At 45.0% G+C, this 21,900-nt stretch overlaps 1 protein-coding gene across 6 annotated transcripts in view; it reads right to left on the bottom strand.

Moving 5' to 3' along the window:
• Positions 1-21,900, bottom strand: part of MYO9A (myosin IXA) — a 1,236,948-nt gene that overhangs the window by 556,458 nt on the left and 658,590 nt on the right. For all 6 annotated transcript variants that reach the window (XM_085643964.1, XM_085643968.1, XM_085643966.1 and 3 more), the window contains one exon: positions 1,398-1,473. In XM_085643964.1, the coding sequence (XP_085500090.1) occupies positions 1,398-1,473 (76 nt within the window). The remainder of the gene's footprint in view (positions 1-1,397; positions 1,474-21,900) is intronic.

Here is a 21,900-nt window from a genome sequence, read left to right as displayed (position 1 = left end):
GATGGTACAATTCTAGGCCCCAAGAACTTCACAAAGATTTGGAGTATTCCGTTCCCCTACACACCCTGGAACCGCTGGAAGGGGATTTGCTCCAACCCTTTGCTGGGTAAACACTCCAACCTATTCCAGGGTGGACAAAGAAGGAGCAGATTCTGAATATCCACAAACGAGAGTGAATGGGAGGCACAAACTATGCCTTGATCAGGCACTACCTGGGACTTGCTACTGCATACTTGTGCGCCAGTGTGGCATCGAATACAACAGAGGTAAATGCATTTACATCAGTTAGCTATCCTTTTGTGGACAAATGTAAATGCTGCCATTTTCAGCTATAAAAATACAACCAAAAAGATTATTGGAAAAAAATATTATACTGAAAAAGTTATACTGAAAATTATGCAATTATAGGCATGTTATGCTCCACAGTCCGCAGGGCTTTGACTGGTTCGACAATTCAACAGTTGTTTCTACCTCTGTGAATAAAACATATTGAGTAGAGCAGATATACTGTCCCACTCTGCATATACAAGCCTAAGTGTATTCACTGATAATAATAGATAGTTCTCATTAATTCAGTGTTTGGTTACATACCACGATGCAGAGTATGTTTTATGACGTAGTCTACGATAAGGAAAGTATGGTCATTTGGAAGCAGGCTCTAATAATAAGCTACAGTTATGAGCCTCAAACTAACTGTACCACACATTTAAAGGCACTACTTTATATTCCACTAGCACTAGGTAGCCAGGTTTAGAAGGCTTTAGCTCATGCCCATTGGTCTCCTCACAGAAAAAGGAATATTTTAAGGGTGTGGTGAGAACATGTGAGATTAACTGTAAAGAGACAGACCCGCAGTAATTCATATGATGTACATATGCTTGTAATCTGTATGTCTTGTATATTTCACTCACAACACCACCTTTTCACTTCATGTCACTTGACTCATGAAAGTCACATTTTTTATGTTATATGTTGTTGAATTCGTATATGTAACAGCCATATTATAAAGAAGTAAATATTACACATGAACACATGAATAAGTATATTCCGAGTGTTTTGTTTGGTGGCTAAGAAATACTTATTAGACTGTTTCCATAATTAATTTCTTTTAGGTTGTATCATTTATTGAATACTAAGCAATTGATTTATCCAACAGGACCTATTGTAGACTGTATTACCAATACCCAGGTTCTGAGGGACACATGGTTACCCCATTATCTTTAATGGGTCAGTCACAGAACTGCACACTTTACACCATGCACTCACATCAGGGAATGCAGACTGCCCAGGGTCACACTATCACAAAGTAACATGCACTACAAACACGATGGAAGAATTATAACACAGACTGTAGGTACTGACTAGCAGCCAGCATTCTGAGAATTCATTCCACATACCATTGTGCCTTCTCATTGAGGGTGTTCACTCCCTGCAGGCTGGACAGAGGGGTCCTTGGATTTTTTCTGGGGATACCTAATAAATCATAGGAGCAAATGCAGGTTACAGAACATGAACAGTGAAGACGCAACAGCTACTAACGGTGAACAGAACATGATGTGACAGTGCATGCTCAGAATATAAAATATGAAAGAGCCATGGCTGAAATGTGGGAAATACTTGGTTGAGATACAGCAGGACATGTGCATCCTACTCTTTAGCAGGGAGATGAACATATGAGGGGAGACAGGCAGACTGAAACAGACATCAAACCACAGTTCCATATAATGACACAGTACTCTTTCAGGGAGCTCATTATGTCCTCAGACACTAACCTGTCTGACTAAAAAGGACACTAGCTGCTTTGGATTGCATGTATCGTGTTCTTATGTTAAAAAGAAACAACAATTTGAATTTCTCTTCCTGCATAAGGTGAACAGCGCTGAGCTGAAAGCGCTTGTGTCAACTGCGGTAATAAAATTCTTCAATTAAAAGTCACTGGACGAATAAAAAGAGGCTTGAATTTTTTCTTGATACTAAACGTTCATCTGTGAAAAACAATTTTGCCATATGCTACAACATGTGGGGCCCATCACATAGCTCCACTGAATTCTTATCACATGATCGTCAACACTACAACCATCTTTTCACGAGGTAAGCCCAATTTCTGCTCCTGATTAGACTACACTTCCATTAAAAACATAATAATACATCATCCCTCCCTGAATCACAACAAAAGATTAAGTAGGCCCAGTTTATGATACCTCCATTCGACAAATCCATCTCCTCATATCTGTCAATGAGAATATCGCTTCATAGCAAGATCCATAAATATCATCCCCTCTTGGGTCACATTGAACATATCCATTCAGACGGAGACACCTGAGTAACCATCTCTCACTCAAACATACTGCATGCCTCCTTACATCAGTTACAACATATCTTCTGTCAAAACCACAAATGAGTGGCATGCTTCATAAGACACAAGTGAAACCTATTTTCCATATGAAATGCACAAAACCTAACCAACCTATAATCCACTGAGATAGACCAAAACATAAGTCAATTGTGAGATAAGTCTTCATTTCATATTAAATCAAAACACTCACAAAGAAATACCAAACAAATTACCCATAAATGGCAAATTATCTCCCCAGTGTACACTCAATGCATGTACATATTGTTGCTTACTAGGGTATACCTTGAACAAATTATTATTTGGCATGTTGCACCTAACACAGATTTTCTGTAACTTGTAGATCTAATTTAGTAATGCACACAAATTGGCTAAGAATATCATCAAATTAAGAGTTTATGACCATACACAACACAATATGGCAACTGGACACAACCAAGAAGTCACAAATAAAGAAGCAAGCATAAAATAATTTCCAATGACAAATTATTTCTTTGGTTTCCCTCAAACACATTTAAGTTCTTTAAGCATATCCAACATATCAAACATCCATACGAGACATGCACATGCTATACATCCACAGACTGTAGTAAACACATCTTCAGTCAATAAGATAAAGCCTACACCATATCCTTGACAAACCTCTACACACCATCTACTTTAGGGATTACCAAATAAATCCTCCTCTCAAAAAAAACATACTTTCAATGGACAAATCCATAACACACCCATATAAAAAAATATCATCCACCTGGGACATACATTCAATTCATCATTACTTGAAACAACACATCAAACAATTGACCGTGCAATGAAATCAACAAAGCTTCCCCTCTCAAATCACTCTCTTGACAGATCAAATTTCCAAGTAGGACACAACAAAACAAAAAACATATGACCCAACACATACCTGTTCTTCTTGAGGCAAAATAAAAACATTACACTTTCATGGGAACCAGATCAACTCTTACATAAGCCACACTGAACTTATGACGGACACACAATGGATGTTATCCTTTCTGATACACCAAATTCATTACCATCCAAAAGGATTTGTAATCCATCTTGCATCTATCCAATGCCCACATCTCCCATTCATGCTTTCACCATTTTATTGAAGTTTTTGCGAAATCACAAATCTAACCTATTGAAGTGATGCAAATGACATCTCATCTACTCAGGCGGCACAAACTCAGCATTCTATCCACTGCTGGAACAAAAAGATTCTCTAAACAATGAATCTCTACTTATGCAAGAAACCGATTATAAAACCACTTGTATCAAAAGTAAAAGCAGCGTTCTCCTACTGCTGTCATATCCTTTACGGAAGGCACAAATGCCCAATGAACACAGAGGAGGGTGTTTCGTACCGTCCAAGATACAAACTGTGACCTCCAAGGTTGAGGCACTACTCCACAAAAACAACACAGAGTACAAAAATAGCTATAACCGAGTGATATTTTCATAACTGCCTCTACTTATATACCTCTTGAAAGGTATATACTATAGAGCATTTATTGTTTTACTCTGTGGCTCACTGCCTTCACTGATATACTCCTCACAAGGCAAAACCCAATGAGATTAAATGGCAGCAAAAGGCTATTCTGGTATACGTTACAATTTAACAGCAGAATGCATATGCTTGATATCCTATCTTCCTTTTAGGAGGGATAAGGGCATCAGAAGAGACTATATTTTACTTTCTTCTGCCCCCAAAGCAAACCAGGGACACACCTGAAATTAAAAAAGAGACAGGCATGTGTATTGGATGACATTTAACCTTTAGCTTATTTGAATTGTGCAGTGCAATGTTTAACAACTCAATTCACAATTTGGTTTTGTAAACTGCAAAAAGAATCCCTACCTTAAAATGCTTAATATTCAATTTAAGGATGGAGAGTTATGATGACAAAGGCTACCAAGCTGCACTCAATGACAGTTTGTATTGCCGATGATTAATGATTATGCATGAGCACTGTTGGTAGGACCTGGTTATTGTGATTTTAGTGTCTCCATGCACATGAAGGCAGTGCCAAATGATGTTATGGTCCATGCTGTTGGTGCCTAGCCAAATGAATTAGTATTGCAGACAGAAGTGCCTGCTTCTCATGCACAACTAGTGGATTAAGAAACACACAAAGGACCGGAAATGGAGCCCAAGAGCATTCTCTTCCTCGCTTCTTTCTCCTAATGCAGTTGCACTTAAAGTAAATATCCCTTCAATTAAGGGCTTTGGGTGATTTTTGCTGCGTATTACAGCTACCCCTAGACATATGACAGGGTGCACCTCCCAAGTAATTAACTTTTCATTACCTAATTTCCCCCTTGCTCCCATATTTTTCTCACTTTGGATTCAGTATACTGATCGAATCACCTTTATTGGGAGATTGGGTGGAATAAAGTAATGTGATATCACACTCAGCTTACCTGTCCAGCAGCCAATATACTAGCCCTGACCCTGGTGGATAATGAATGGTTATAAAATGGCATTAGGTTGGAGCTCAGGAAGAATATATTTTATATGTATGAGTTATGTAGGTCATACATGTTACATCAGTCCTACCAAAGACATCCAAGACCAAACCCATCCCACAGGTGATATGCTTATTTTATGGGTGTATGTGATTTCAAAGAAAAACGATTTCATGGAATACCATTACTGAGAAACCATTTCACCTAAACTGTTAACTGGAAATTTTCAGAATGAATGGCATTCACCTTTTTGTAGAAACCAATTCATAGAATGTCTTTTGGGTCGAAATTGGCTTTTGAATGTTTTTTTTTTTTTTAAGCATAAATGCTCTTGTTGCAGGTCTTCCTTTCGTAAACAGTTTTTTCTGAGATATTTATTTTAGTGCTTTATTTCAGGGGAAATTATTTCATATTCATATCGTTTACATTATCAAACAATTACTTCGGATGCTTTTAATTTGCTGACTCATTACCAACCGTAAACAGCATCCATCGCTGATCACTCACAACCGCTTAACGCCATCAATCGCTGCTCCCTAAAACCTCTGACTACAATCGTCCCTGAAGTCTAAAATACTTTTTTACCCCAAAAATGTCACCATCCTTGAATCACAAAATCACTCACTACCCCTAATTTCACTAATTTCTGAACCCTAAATACCCCTTTTCTACGCCTAAACCCCACCTATTCCATACCCCTTAAAACACCTCAACGCACCAAACTCCACCCATCCCTGAACCCTTAAAATTCCTCACCGTCCTTAAACACCAGTCATTAATGACCTATAAGAACTCCTCATGACTCTAAACTACTCATCCCTGTACTCTAAAAAACCCTTTCTAGATCTAAACCCCACCCATGCCTGAATCCTTGAAACCCCTCACCACCCTAAACTCCATTCCATCCACCTCAGCCGCTACCCATAATTGAATCTTAAAAGCCCTCACCATCCCAAAAGTCTGCCCATCCATGAACCCCAAAACCCCTCAAAACCCTTACATTCCATCCATCCATGAAACCTAAAAACACCTACTACACCTAAATACCATTCAACTGTGAACCCTGAAACCCACTAAAAAATCTTATTACTCCATTTATCTCTGAACTCTAAAAACCCATTTCTATATCTGAATGCCAATTATTCCTGACCCCTAAAAATGCCTCATCACACCAAACATTACCAACCCTTGAACTCAAAAACCCACAGTAGTCCTAAACTCCATCCAAGTTTAATGTAATTTTGGATTTTTCCTTACAATTATCTTTTCTTTAAATGTTTCGTTTAATTTTTTTTTTGTGTGTTTTCATAAAATTGCCTTTCCTTAAAACTGATTTTCTATGTTTTGGTTTCCTTCAATGTGGTTTCTCAGTTTTCGTTTTCCATTCATTCACACAGATCATTATTTTATAAATGATGGAAAACCTATTCCACGCAAGTAATATAAATTATCCTCCGGACGTGGTATTATTGAAATCATGTGATATTAATCTCATTAAGGACACAATATTAATCTTACTTAACATATGACATAAAACCTTTTTCAGCGATCAGATATTGAATATATCACAGATTGTGTCGTGTACTACTTAGATCATTCATATGCTGCACCTGTGTTACCAGTTTTATCTTCAATATGCAAAAGTCACTGTGCTTCAATGGTAGAACTCCATCACTAGCTTCTTTAACATATTCATAACAATGAGGGTATTTTTTGGTGGTCCAGAAGACTTTTAAAAATTATAATAACATTTTTGTTTTCATTAAAATAATTAAACATTTGAAGCTACCATTAAAGTTGTGGCACTGGTCCATTAAGGCTACCAGTCCCCCAGCATACAACCGATTGTACCAGACTCGAATTCTATGAAGGGTACCAGCTATTTTACAACATAGGGTAGTTGAGCAGGTTGAATATGAATAAAATAAGGATACCCATAACAGAGAAGCGCATTTATATACTATACCACGGAACAGATTTACACCAAATCATGCTTTATGGCTAAAGGTCTAGTTTCTGCAAAATTTGGCGTAATTCTGTACAGCTGTTTTTTCTGTATCATTGTCTAAAATTCCCTATGGATATTGCATGGGAGAAAAAGTGTTTTGTGACCTTCCCTTTCTCTCAGCTTCGGCTTCACAGATCACTCAAAAACTTTCCAGTAAGGACAAGAGGAGGATGAATCTATTTTCATAGAAATTTTCATGAAGATTTGCCAAATGACGTCGAAGTTACAAGCAAAACATTAAACACACTTCCTAGCTATTTTGAGGAGGGGCGCATAGTGCACTCCTCTGCGCCCTCAACTCTGGCCACCAGTCACTGCACTGCTGACGCACCACATCTCACACCACAGAAGATGCATTCACCTGCACCTCCTACAAATTCTCATGCTCTCTCCCACACACACCAAACTCACCACCGCCACACAAACCACACTTACAACACCCAAGCACCTTCACATACACCATCCACCTTAAAAACCCTCGCTTGTATCGTTTCTCAAAACTCGTTCATTAACCAAGCAAGTTACAGAGATCTGGGACCTACTGCACGACCATTCCCCGACATTCTTTTTCTCACTGAAATTTGTCTGAGCCCCACCTCTACATCAGATATCTCCACAGCCAGGCCCAACGGCTACACAATTGTTAGACAGACTGCCAAACAAGTCCGGAGAGGCAGAGTCGCCATCATATTACAGGACACCATCAGCCACTCCACCACCATGGTCTCCACCACTAGCTACATGGAACACCTCACTTTCAAGCTCAATGCCATAGCCAACTTCATTCACCCTATGAGGAATCCACGTCTACACACCTCTGAAACCCCATGTCAACTTCACAAGTGACATCACAGACTTCATCAAACCCCTCCTCATTGACACCAGCACATTCCATCCTCCTCGGATATATGCTCTTTCACCTAGAAGACCACTTCAAACTACACTCCACAGCCCTCCTAGAGAACCTAGGAAACCTAGAGCTCACCCAGAACATCACCGGACTGACCCACACCGCCGGATATCTCACGGACCAAATTTTCACCTCCCTTAGCAACACCAGTTCCAACAGCCAGGTCCAATGACATGGACAGACCATGCCCTCAACAGCTTCAGCATTCTTAACAGAGTTGGAAGAAAGTCACAGAAACCGACTGCCCTCAACAACTCCCAGCCTGACCACTCCAGCAGCCTATCTACTGCCACTGTAAAATTTCAACAAACTGATAACTTTTGTTATGCCCCCTCAAACGTAAAGGTACCACGTCAAAATACTGACCGAACATCAGCTGGTACACAGATGATCTCAGACTGAAAGCGACACTGAAAGCAACTGGAGGATAAGATGCGATCCAACCAAGACACTGTGGACAAAGGCAGCTTCAAATCCCCGATAAAACACTACCACCAGTTGATCCATATGGCTAAATGCACATATATCCCTAATTGTATTGACACCTACATGAACAGGAGATTTTCACTATCGTCAAGGAGTTCACTGCCCTACCAACTGCTTCTAGCTGCATCCCCTCTCGCAGAAACTCTGTGGAAAAACTCTCTGAATCCTTCAGCAACAAAAAAAAACACTGTCTACAGAAACTTTGAACCACAACCCCATAACCGTGCCCACCCAACTCCCCACTGAGACCAGTGAGTGAACACCAACTGCTTGGAACACCAGTACCACAGACGAAACTACTGCTGCCATGAAGATAATCCACTCAGGACAAGCCGCAGACTCCTGTCCCACCACGCCTTCACCAAAGGACTCCTTTCGATCAGCAAAGCACTAATACCCATATCTCTAGGCCCTACCCTTAGCCCCACTCTAATCAACACATTCATGATCCCGCTGGCCAGGGCCGGCTTTAACACTGGTGGCGCCCTGTGCGACAATGTCTGTTGGCGCCCGCCCAATGACCACCTCTGCCACGGATTCCCTCGCTAGCACCCTTTAACAGTGCCCCTCAAGTCTCCATAACCACTGTCTCTCAGATTAATTTAGTTTTATAGCACCGCTCATACCAGTGTAAAGTGTCAGAGCACTTCACATCACAAAAACACATGTATGTAAATCAGTGTATAGGAAATGTTACATTAGACATGACTACTAGGTGTAGGAGTGACATGTCATCGATACTTGTAGGAAATAAAGTTAAGAAAATAACAAATTCCGAATTTAAAACATAACATCGTTGTTAGGGGTTCTCTTTAATAATGATTATTTGCTACCTAAATTAACCCTTTTCGCAAGGTTAGGATGATGAAAAACTGGGCAAAAAACATAATAGCTCTAACATATACTTTGCAGTTTGCCTGCAGCTCTTTGATGACAGTTAATAGCTCAATGTTCTATATTTGGATTTTGACTTATAAATGACAAGTTAAAAAAAGAGCTCTCTTACAGAAGCAGTAACCGACTGACCTAGTTACATTATATGCACTTTGTTATCTGCATAGAACACGTTCTTAGCAACAGACATTTTATCCCTGTGCGCTACCTTAGGACCAGTCAAAACTTCCACTAGGCAAACCTGAGGCTCTTTCCAAGGAGACAAATAATCACCAGAGTTATCTTGACATTTTAATGGATCCCTGAAAATTGCTGGAGGCCATGAAGGCGGCAGCAGGTGCTTTTAAAATGATTATATACTTGTAAAAATGACGCCCCCATCCCAAGTCAGCGCCCGGTGTGGTCGAACTGATCGCACCGCCCTAGAGCCGGCCCTGCCGCTGGCTATCATCATCTACACACAAAACATTAACATCCCGTCCGACACCGACAAAATGCAACCGAATCTCCCTCTCAGACAGGACCACCAACACAGGAAACAAATTCACCTCCTGCATGACAAAAGTTGCCGAATGGCTGAAGTCCAACTGTGTGAAGCTCAACACTGACAAGACAGAAGTTGTACTCTTCGACAACAGCACCTCACCTTGGTGATCCAACTCGTGGCTGGCGAACTGGGACCAACACACTCCCCTATGCCAGGACCCTGGGGACCATCCTAGACAACAAACTGGATATGAAGACCCAAGTCAACGCTGAAACTGAAAACAAGCTTCCACACCCTGAAGATGTAAGATCTTCAAGTGGCCCTCGGCCACACCAGAAAGTCTGTCAACAATGCCCTCGTCAACAGTAAACTAGACTACAGAAACACCCTCTACACCAGAATCTCCAAACAACTAATCTGAAGGCTGCAAACCATTCAGAAGTCAGCAGTAAGAACACTACTCAACCTTCCTCACAGAACTCACATCTCACCACATCTAAGAAAACTCCACTGGCTCCCTACACACACATACGCTCACTTTAAGCTACTTACACATACATTCAAGGCACTACACAACTTTGGTACACCTTACCTGAACCGATGCATCATCTTCTACCAATCACGCTGACACCTCTGATTGACTCCTACTCAAACATATCCCAGGCCTACTAGTACATTGCTTCTAATGTATGGAACGCCCTCCCTCTTCATATCAGAACCTCCTCCTCACTTCTTGAGTTCCGTAAGAGGTTGAAGACTTGGCTCTTCGAGTAACCCCACGGCACTAGGCAGACTAGGCTTCAGCACCTGCAAAGCACCAGGATATCCTCATGGGTGACAGTGCAATCTATACATTCTCGTAACATAACCTATCAATGTCCTTGCTGGGCTACGTTAAAAACATTTCTAAATCACATAGGAAACTAGCTTCCATAGTACTCAATATGGGCTGTGCCATATGCTGGAGAAGTAAGAGTGTGCAAAGCTGCAAATCTTGGCTGGGAGATCTGATTACCTGTTTGAACACTGTTGAAACGTATGGCACCCTGCTGCCAGGGTCTTCAAGACCCAAAGACATCTGAAGCCCACTGCAAACTTACCTTGCCTAAACAGATGAATAAATGTTAGCACAACAAAGGATTATTGAGGGGCCACTCAGTGGAGATTTCCTGAATACCTGTTCTGACTGCCCCCCATGATAATGAAATTAAGTTCCAAACCCCAAACTATTAGAAATTAGACCTCTGCTATATTTTGAAGTTTTTCCAATGTGAACGCCTGTGATCATTTAAATGAAAACAAAAATTTAATTAAACAGGCATTGGCATAGTCAATAGGTCTCACCTTTGGGACTTTATAAGTGTTTATCCATGCAGCATATTATCCTTGGTGCAGTGCAGCCAGGGATTGAAGAGCTATACAATTACTACCCACTGGGTCATGCAGTCCTATTCAGGAATACATGCTTGCCTCAAGAAGAATTTATGGACACATTCTAAGGCTTTTTAACGCAGACAGAATGAGAAGTGCCTTGATGCAAGTCATATAACATTTTGTGTGCGACTGCATCACTAGAGTACTGAACATCCTATGAAAAAGCAGTGAAGTACTTAACAATGGTGGAGACGTTACATCCCTCCTCCCCCAGGCGCCCTTCTTCAGAGCATTCTTTGCTCGTACCATTTGTTTACCAGCAAACCCCCACCCAGCCCCGCCCTCTGTCCCAGACCCCTGGGTATAGGATCACTAGAAACTGCAAAAACAAAATGCTCCCATCTGTCAGGAAGAGGGGAAATAATGAATCGCAGGGACGGCGTCCGCATGACTTTACCTCCACATACCTAAAAGCAAAACAATTTACCTGACCTTGTGTAACATAACTGCCGATTTTGTAAAGTTCTCCAATACCTTTGCGCCAGTTGAGTTTCTCGCTCTATAAAAATGCCCCCCAAAATTAATCTGACCTTGTGTAATATAACTAGCGCTCATGTAAAGAACTTCAATACCTTTGGGTTGCTTAATTTCACATTATATAATAAAAATGTCCCTGGGGAGCTGCCATTAATGTGCTTGAAATCAGAGCTCTGAGAGGAGTAGGACAACAGAAAGAGGCAGCGGGGCAGGCATGCAGCGACATGGGAGGAGGTGGGAGGGATGAATGCTGCTCCCATTTATCAGGTAGAAGGGAAATAATGAATAAACAGGGACATTACTTAATCTCCTCACACTTGAAAACCAAAAACCTGACCTTGTAGCTTGCCGGTGGGGACGGGGACGGGCTCCGAAATTTAAGGAGTGGCTCAAGGACCTGGTATACTGCCAGGAGCAAGTACTGACATACTCCGAACTGCTCCCTGCCCAGTCCCGCCCTGCCGATATCTGGGGACCATTACAAAGTTACTTATTGCAGTATCCGGAGGCTCTGACAACAGACGCCCCTCCCCTGACCGTTGCCGGTTCGGACCCTGCCCTCAATGATGGGAATCCTGCATAGGGGAGACTGTGCGCCGCTGTGGACATATGGGGGTGGGTGCGGCTTTTTCTTTTCTTTTTTCCCCATCCTCCTCTTTGGACGGTCCCTCTGGGCCTTTCCTACATGATGTTCCAGGGCACGAGGACTGTTTGTAAGCGTTCGTTATACGAGCTTTTTTGACTGAGATTGCGCTATGGAGGATGTGCAGCGCATGGATGAACTTTGTCTGAGGGGCCCCTCACGCCCCTGCCCGGTGTTTATAATGTGTGTTGACCTTTTGCCTGATGTTCCTACCCTGTATACAAGTGATCAAAACTCATATTCTATTGTACCCGACTGCTCACTTGGTCCCCGCGACCACACTGGATCTGATGCTAATGCGATTTGAGACTTGCACTGCCACTTGCCTCTGCTTATGGTTTTCTTTTTGCTTTTGTATGTATGTATTGCCATGACGTAAAACTTTCAATAAACAAAGTTTAAAAAAAAAAAAAACATGACCTTGTGTAATGTAACTGGTGCTTTTGTAAAGCGCTTCAAAACCTTCGGGTCAGTTGAGTTTGCGCACTAAAAATATGCCCCAAAAAATGTATCTGACCTTGTGTAATGCAACAGAACTCATGTAGAGTGCTCCAACAACTTTGGGTAGCTTAATTTCACAATATATAATAAAAAAAAATGCATCACAGTCCCTGGGGAGCTGCAGTGAATGTGCTTTAAAATTAGATTTCTGAGAGGAGGAGGACGACAGGAAGAGTCAGTGGGGTGAGCATGCAGCGACGTGGGAGGGACAAATGCTGCTTCCATTTGTCAGTAAGTGGGGAAATAATGAATAAACAGGGGCGGTGTCTGCATCACCTAATCTCCCCACACCTAAAAACCCAAAAAATAACGACCTTGTGTAATGTAACTAGCGCTTTTGTAAAGCGCTTTAATATTTTTGGGTCAGTCGAGTTCGCACTCTATAAAAATCCCCCAGATAATTACTCTGACAGTGTGTAGTATAATTGGCGCCCATGTAAAACGCTCCCAACAATTTCGGGTCACTCGAGTTCAGAATATATAAACAAGCGTCAGAGAAAAAGCAACAGAAGTTACACAAGCCTTTCCCTTAACTATGCTGCAAGGTTGGGCTGCTGAAGGTCAAGTGACCAAGGCCCGCTAAAACACCAAGCAGCGAAGCGAGTGGGGTTTTGGGGAAATTGTCGCACTTTGAAGTCAAAGGAAAGAGGCACCCTCAAAAACAGCGTTTGAAGCGTCTTACATTTCATTTCGGTATTTGAATGGGACAGGGAGATTAAGTGAAGGGCACCGAAGCAGAACCACCGAAGACAGGCAAACTGTGACACAAGTAGGAATCAAAGAAAAAAAGAATACCCCAAATGAACACAAACACAGAAGAGCAAATGTTAACAGTAAATAGACGTTGCTCTGTGGGAGGCAACCAAACACAATAAGGAGGGACAAAGAGAAAGTAATAACCACTAGCAAGTAAGCATTTTAAACAACAATCGAAGGGACAGATAAAAAGGTAATGGGTGGGCTATAAGCCCACAGAGTCAATACAGCAGGTCTCGAAGAGAAAGTGCATACGCTGCCTAGGCTTGAACTAAAACAGTGCATAAACATTGCAGTGATTACCAATAGAACTGTCAATAAACCACTACAATTCAAATTAAACATAAATATGAATCAGAGTCTTTCTTCACGGTCTACAGGCCCCATAGTGCAGCCATTGGACCAATCACAAGGGGGGCCGGCACTCAAGAGCTTGACAGCAAAAGCTCCAGCTAAAGGAGTTCTTGTAATCACTGCAAACCTCTCCTGATGCCTTTATAAAAACACAGACCGTGCGCCCATAACACCATTCTACGACGTGGGGCAACTTGTTGCCTCTACGCTCCAATCTCCTCCCACAACACACAAGTATTTTCACTTCCTCTATACAGCCAACCATCTATAAACAGTACCTTTACCAACCTAGGATGGCGCCGACATTACACTATAACATTATGAGCGATCCTCCCGCAGTTACTGATCTTCATGGGTAGTCTTTTCTAACTTTGTTTTTTACATTCCTTCTCATAACGGCTCCCTGGAAACAGCCACTCACAAACAGACCCGGTTTTGAGAGTCTATGCCAGCTACTGCAACCCCTTTCCACTCCAAGATGGCAGCAGAATTCGGTTGCCCATCTGTGTTTTGAACAGCCAGCCACTGCCGCTAATTACCGATTACGGTCACAAGCGGCCAGGCGAGTACTTAAACCTGGCCCCTCCACACACCTCTGCCTCCAAGATGGCAGAGATGGGGTAGTCAGACCGCGCTACGGTACTGTGAGTATTGATTTCCTTCCCCATACAGGACCATTACAAAACTTGTCGCGAGAAGCTTGAGAAGATGCTTCCCTTACAAACTATTTCACAGTCTATAGTATCAACCTGCTAAATAGCGAGGCCTCTGCTTTCACCTGAGGGGCCCCTACCGTCAACCCTCATAGGGAGAGTTGAACCACATGACGCAGTGTCTGTGATCTATGTTATGGTGTGTTCACAAGTGTGTCACCTGTTTGTTTAATGTTTTCAATATTTTACGATTTGCTGACGGCAACTTGCACCTTCATCCCTAGTGGAATGCTTTGAGTTGCTATGCACGTCACTGATCAAACAAACTGTATTTCGCACTCGTTAAGACTAAATTGTTTTGAAACTTTCTACTTTATGTTCCAGGTCAGTTTTTATACTACTACATGAAGGTAACTTTATATACACTTCATCTTACTTTACCTTGATAATAGCGAATGGATACCATTGCTAATTTATCCCAACCACTGTGTGGATTAAGGAGCTGGTCCTGATGAATTGCTATTAGATTAACAATGACTAAAAGCGGCAAGAAACATGTTGACCCAGCTATGCATAATACTTTGAGCTGACACTGATTATTATCTCGGTTGTCAGTCACAATTATTTTTTAACCAGACAAGAGGACCCATTTATTCTATTTTATCACACCTTCACTCACACCAATCTACACAAGTAGCCCCCACACTTCACATACAGCAAAAATAAAAAATTTGCAGCAAAGAGCCCCCTTGAGAGTGCCTGTCGGGCATTGCAGCGCCCACCCGACAAGGAGCATGCCCTACGATAAAGCAGGACACCCCCGGATCATTCCTCAGTTCATCCTTGACCTGTCCTTCCTTTTCTTCAAGAAACTGCATACCACTGAGGAGCACGTATGCTGGACCTACATGTGCTCCTTGTCCCTCTCTTTGTATATGGCAAAAGGATCCAGCCAGAGTTCTCCACACTGCCAAAAGATGCCTTTACCACCTCAGGGGGCACCCATCCGTCGTGATCCGCCAGGTATTGCCAGCTGAGCTCCTCCACCCTGGTGTTAAAAAATCCAACCAGCGCGGCCAGTGATTGCTAAACTACTTAATTATCATGATCAGGATGTGATCCTCAAGCAGGCGAGAGCCCACGAACCTTTGTAGTTTAACAACGCCCGTATCCTCATATTCCCGGACTATACTAAACAGACTCAGCAATTGCGGCAATCGTTTCTTGCAGCTAAGACCCGCCTGCGGGAGCTCAAGCTTCCTTATGCACTGCTTTATCCGGTCCGGCTACGGGTCGTCTACCGCTCCCGCACATACTTCTTTAACTCTCCGGAGGAGGTTTTCAGTTGGACGGATGAGACAGTGCGGCTACGCCCTCATTCTCCACCAGGGAAGGAATCTGACTCTTCCTCGGGCGGGGTGACCCGGGGTGGGCCTGGGGGCCGGGGAAAATGTCTCACCGCTCCAGATCCAGGAGGCGATCCAGGTCCGGGGGTGCACCGGCGAGCGGGGGCCAGCGTTGGATCAGACAGCTGCAGCAGACTGATTTCTCCCTCTCTATGTGCATTCATGACTCTTGGATATGTTTATGGTGGTCAGGGGAGCTCTATATGGGCTGCCATCCCGGTTGGTTATACCAGGAAGGGATGGGGACCAGGGGATGATGGGTTGTAGTTTGGGAATCCATTGGTGGGTGTGGGGTGGTACCCCCTGTTGGGGTCTGCTGGCACTGCCTGCCGCGACAGGTACTTCTCTGTTCTCGAGGTACGGGGTGGGGGGAGGGGGTTGCTTGGATTGTGTTGGGAACTGTTGTTGTTTTCTTATCGCACTGTCCAATCGCGGGTTGGGGTCGCACTGCGTGGCATGTCCTGGGCAGATGGGGCTCGTCTGGTTTCTGATGCTCTGTTATGGCCACCAATACGGGTAGATTGCTGGGTTCCTCGGGGTCCCTGCGCATTTTGAGTTGGAATATCAGAGGGGCGATCGATAAGATCAAGCGTGGCGCTATCCTTAAGCAGGCTAAACGCGCCGGTGCAGATATCCTGATGCTCCAGGAGACACACCTTATGGGGACGAAAGCCCTGTGGTTTCAACGTTTTGGATATGTCCGGGTGTTCCATGCGGGCTTCGTGCGAGGCTCACGGGGTGTGGCAGTTTTAGTTCATAGACGAGTTCCCTACATTCATGTTAGAGCGTGGAGTGATGCACAGGGCAGATATCTCTTTCTACAGGGTGAGTTGTGGGGTGAGCCTGTGACTTTGGGGAGCGTGTACGCCCTGCCGCCGCTGTCCTGGGGTTTTGTTGAGAAGCTGGTGACCATGTGGGCAGATATCCCAAAGGGTCTAGCGGTGGTTGGTGGGGATTGGAACGATGTGCTGGATCTGGCTCTTGACAGACGGAGGCCCGATGGGGTCCCGGCTGGTGGCAATTCCACCAAGCTTCATTCCCTCATGATGGGCCAGGAGTGGGATGACCCATGGCGTCGGTTGCATGGCAGGAATCCGGGATTCACCTACCTCTCGGCGGTCCACGACTCCCTCTCTCGTATTGATTGTATCTTTGTGTCTCGGGGTGACGCGGGCAGGGTGGCGGAGGCCGATATTCTCCCCCGGGGGCTACATGATCACTCGCCGGTCGCCATTACGCTGCGTGTAGGCCCTGTGCGAGGACTATTCCGGTGGCGTCTTTCCGTGTGGAACCTCCAGCAGGCGAAATACAGGGAACACATGGGGGACGCCATAGATCATTATTTGCTGCGAAATGTGGGGGAGGTGTTGGCAGCGGCGTCTTTGTGGGAGGCGATGAAGCCCACGCTCCGTGGGATTGATATCTCTTTCTGTGCCGCTGCACGCAGGGCCCGCAGGGACTCGCTGGTGCGGGCTGAGGCGAAGATCTTAGACCTAGAAGCGAGAAGTGGGGGGGGGGGGGGGGGGCGGCGGGTCCGCCGCCAGTTGTTGCTGGCGCAGAGGGAACTCTATTCCCTCTTACTGGATGAGGCCCGTCAGGCGTGACTGGCAACCCGCAGCAGGATTTACCAGTGGGGGGACAAATCGAGCAAACTCCTACATAGACTGTGTCAAGGGGCGACGAGGTCCCTTGTTCTCCTGGGTGTGGTTGGACCCGATGGAGTACCGATTTCAGACCCGTCGGCCATCGCAGAAAGCTTCGAGGTTTATTACGCAGACCTCTATGCGCCCCGAGAATGTTTGCCGGCAGAGGTTATTGCCCGATTTTTAGATGACCTTCCGCCCAAGACCCTGACCGATGAAGTGAGTGCGGATATTGATCGTCCTTTTTCGGTAGATGAACTGAATTTCGCTCTTCAAGAGCTACAGCCTGGTAAAGCGCCGGGTCCCAACGGATTCCCAAATTCTTTAAGTGATACTCCCAGCAGCTCGGCCCTCATTATTGCAGGGTGGTGGAAGAGGCCAGGGAGACTAGTAGTTTGCCCAGAGACTGGCGGCATGCTGAGTTGGTGGTATTTCACAAACCCGGCGGACCTCCTGAACACCACGCATCCTATCGTCCCATTTCCCTTCCTAATGTAGAGGCTAAGGTCTTGGCCAAGGCGCTTGCTAATCGTCTCCATCCACACATCTCGTCTCTTGTGCACCCCGACCAGGCCGGGTTTATGCCCCAGCGGGCGACCCGTCATAATATACGCAGGGCGCATGCAGCTATTGCGTCAGCTGGAAGCCTGGGGGTACATGCGGCCCTGTTGCTTGCGGATATGGATCGAGCTTTCGACTCATTGAGCTGGGAATATCTATTTGCCCTCTTACGCCGCTTGAATCTAGGACCTCGCTTTCTCTCTTATCTGACGTTACTTTACACTGATATAACAGCGTCTGTGCGAGTGGCGGGCTCTGTCTCGTCGGTCTACCCCATTGGCCGAGGTACCAGGCAGAGGTGCCCTCTGTCGCCCTATTTGTTCGCCCTGGCAATGGAGCCCCTGGCTGCGTGGGTGCGTATCGATGCACAAGTATCGGGGCTCGAATGGGCCAATGGCCTGTCAGATCGAATTGCCCTATATGCGGACAACGTGCTATTCTTTCTTACGCAGCTGGATAGGACTGGCCCGAGGCTGTTGCTATCATGCAGGTGTTTGGGGAGACTACCGGCTTGTATATGAACGAGCGTAAGTCTACCCTATGGGTCCTGGGAGGTGGGGCTGACCCGGGTGCATGGCCATCTTCAAGATGGTTGCCCTTCCTCGGATGCTATATCAGCTGCAAAATCATCCATATCCTATATCCTCGGGTTGGTTCCGCCAGGTGAATGCAACACTGGGTCAGTTTCTCTAGGGCGGAGGGGTTGTGAGGGTGGCTCTACGTACGTTTTTTAAATCCACGTATTGCGGAGGTCTTGCTACCTCTGACATTCTCTCCTATTATATGGCCTCCCACTTGCTGGTCCTTAATGAATGGTGGTACGGTGACAGGTCGGATCCGGCTTATAGCCTTGAGCGCCGCTTAATGGGAGATTATTCACTACATACACTCCTCTATTCGGCGCCCTTGCGGCGCTCTTTGCCAAGCGTGACGCAATTGGTATTTCAGATTTGGAGACAGGCACTGCGGAGGACGGGTTGGTTGAATCGCCTAACAGGGGAGACGCCACTATGGAGAAATGGTGGCCTGCCGCAGTTGGCGACCTTGCCCGGCTTCCAGGACGGGGACGCGATAGGGATCTCCACTTTGGGGGATGTCATGAGGGGTTCTATCTTGAAATCCTTCCAGGAGTTGCAGACAGACTTTCAAATGCCGCGCACCCAATTCATTAAATACTTGCAGTTCCGACATGCTCTTTCTCCCAGTCTGGTGGGTCTGGAGGAGTTGGACGATTTTAGTCCAATAGAGGCGAAGGTGTTCATGGGGGACCTACGAGGCCATAAAATTTCGAGAATATACCAGTCCCTTGTGACTCACTGCTCCCCGTCTCTACAGCGTCTCCGTGGGGTATGGGAGGAGGATGTGGGTCAGCTGGAGGAGGAGGACTGGACGGAGGCCCTGGCCTCTCCGCGTGGGGCGGCCGTCGCCGTGAGCCTTCGACTCATCCAGTTTAAATACCTCCACAGAGTGTATTTTACCAGAGTTAGATTGTATAAGGCGGGTCTGGTGGCATCTCCGAATTGCCTTCGCTGCTTGCGTGAAGAAGGGACGCTGCTACACACAGTATGGGAGTGCTCTGCAATCACTAGGTTCTGGCGGGGTGTATTGACATGCCTTTCAGAGGTTCTGGGTTGGGATCTCCCTTGGTCCCCTAAACTGGTGCTCCTGCATGTGATGAACGATATAGGCGGCAATGTCTTATAAGCGCCATCTGATGCTCCTGGGCTTTACTCTCACCAAGCGGGATATAGCGAGGGCTTGGAAGGCGACCGCCGCACCCTCAGTATCAGTTTGGAAGGCCGGCCTGGATTTCTGTATGGGTCTAGAGGCCCCCATTTTTGTGGCGCGGGGCTGTCCGCGAAAACATCATAACATTTGGAAGCGGTGGGCAGATTACAGGGGTCTGGAATTGGAACCCATTCCAGTGGAATAATTGTGTGGGTGGCTGACTCTCTCTTCCTTGTCTTTGGGGTACATGCAACATTCGTATGTGGGGTGCAGCAGTGTTACATGGACATGGTTCATAGTGAGGACAGAATGGTAGCTGCGAACAGATTTGCTGCCTTGACTGGATTGGTGGTGCGATGGGGGGAGGGGGGCTGTTCTATGTTCATTTGATTGGGGGGTTGCCTTTTTTATGCAAGTCTCTTATGTATTTTCTTTTCGGTATCTCATGAGAAAAATGTCAAAGCCGGTATGCTGTCTCTCGATGCTACGGAAGTCTCTGGGGTACAGAGCTTCGCTAACTGTGTATTTGACGAATAAAATTTGTTTACAAAAATAAATAAATCCAACCAGGTGGTTCACGATCCCAGAGACGCCCTGACGCTCCTGCCAACACTAGAGGGAGAAAATCTAGAACCCCGCTCCCCTTGCTTCTTGCAGTACCGTATGGTGGTGTTGCACCAATCTTTCCTTGATGGACGTCAGGAAAGCCTTCAGTGCAGGGCGAATGGCACACAAGTCCAACAGACTGATGTGCAGCCAGGTACCAAGCAGAGACCAGAGCCCTCTGGTCTCCTCCTCTTCCAGATAAACTCCACAGCTTAGCAGCAACATATCTGTCACCTCTCAGTGGGGAAAGGATTGAGGTCTGCCGCTGATCAGGTTGTGGGTCTAGCAGACACCAGTACAGATCCTGTGCTAGTCTGAAACCTGGATGACATTAGTGCTGGGCCCACAGAGATTTCAGATCTCACCGCAGAACCTGCATTAGCCACCTGACAGTGTACAAGCAGGATGCATGAGACTAATCGTCCAAAAGCCTGAGTGCTTCTTTCACAGAGATCCGGGACTAGAGATTAAATATATGGATCATAACCTGAATGTCCTGGAATCACTGCAGCGGAAGGCAGTCCCCAAACTGCGCCCTGCCAAAAACATCTCCAATAAAAGAAAGCCTTTGCAAAGGAGTTAGACATGACTTTGGCTCATTGATCGGGAACCCCAACATCTCTGAAGGTTTGCCAAAGTCTGAAGGTGTTCTATAACTGACTTTGGCGAGTCCACCTTCAAAGGCCGATCGTCGAGGTAGGAAAGAAGTGGTATACCAACCTCCAAAGATGTGTTGTGACCAATGTCCTCACTTTCATGAACACCCGAGGGGCAGTGGTTATGCCAAAAGGGAGTACTGCAAACTAAAAAAGGTCCTGGCCTACTATGAACCCAGGTAGCGCTTATGGTCCTGCAGGACGGGGATGTGGAAATAATCTTTCTGCAGATCTAGTGCCACCATCCAGTCTCTGGGAATTAGGCGAGACAGTAATCATTCAAATATCCTTATCATTTTACTCGAAAACAGGACCAAACTTGGCTTAAAATTACTCTTTAGAGATGCATTAAAAACGGCACTACTTGTTACACAAGTTCCTCGTTACGTAAATACAATCCTAAAATCCAGCTTGTACATTAAATTCTATTAACATCCAAACTTGGTCTCACAATGTCCCTTGCGAGATCACTCATTTCTGGAATTTCTTGATCTAATCATTGCTCTTAGTAAATGAATACCCACACTCAATGTACGAACATCTTGCATAAGTTGCAAATGTAAAAGAGCAACACGAGCCTGACCCCCATATCTTTCAAGTAAGGTTTTAAAAATTGACATCTAGGCAGCGTAAAATATTTACATAAAAAGATTAAATATCCTGTGGAGACTTATGGTTGCAGCCACAGGGCCCTCTATCCTCGGTTCGTACTACAAAACCCAAGAGGAGAGGCAACTAAATGGTGAAACATATTCAGTCTAAAACGGGTAATTAAAAAACACTCATGGGGACTAGTTAACATGGAGAGGTATGGCTCCATTCCCGGCGCTAATTTTACCAGAGCGTGGGCTCTTACCTAGGCTTCATGAGCT

This window comes from Triturus cristatus, chromosome 3_1 (genome assembly GCF_964204655.1).
Source record: "Triturus cristatus chromosome 3_1, aTriCri1.1, whole genome shotgun sequence".
Taxonomy (NCBI): Eukaryota; Metazoa; Chordata; class Amphibia; order Caudata; family Salamandridae; genus Triturus; species Triturus cristatus.
The sequence above is the reverse complement of the archived record's forward strand: the minus strand, read 5'-3'. Positions and strand labels throughout refer to the sequence as shown.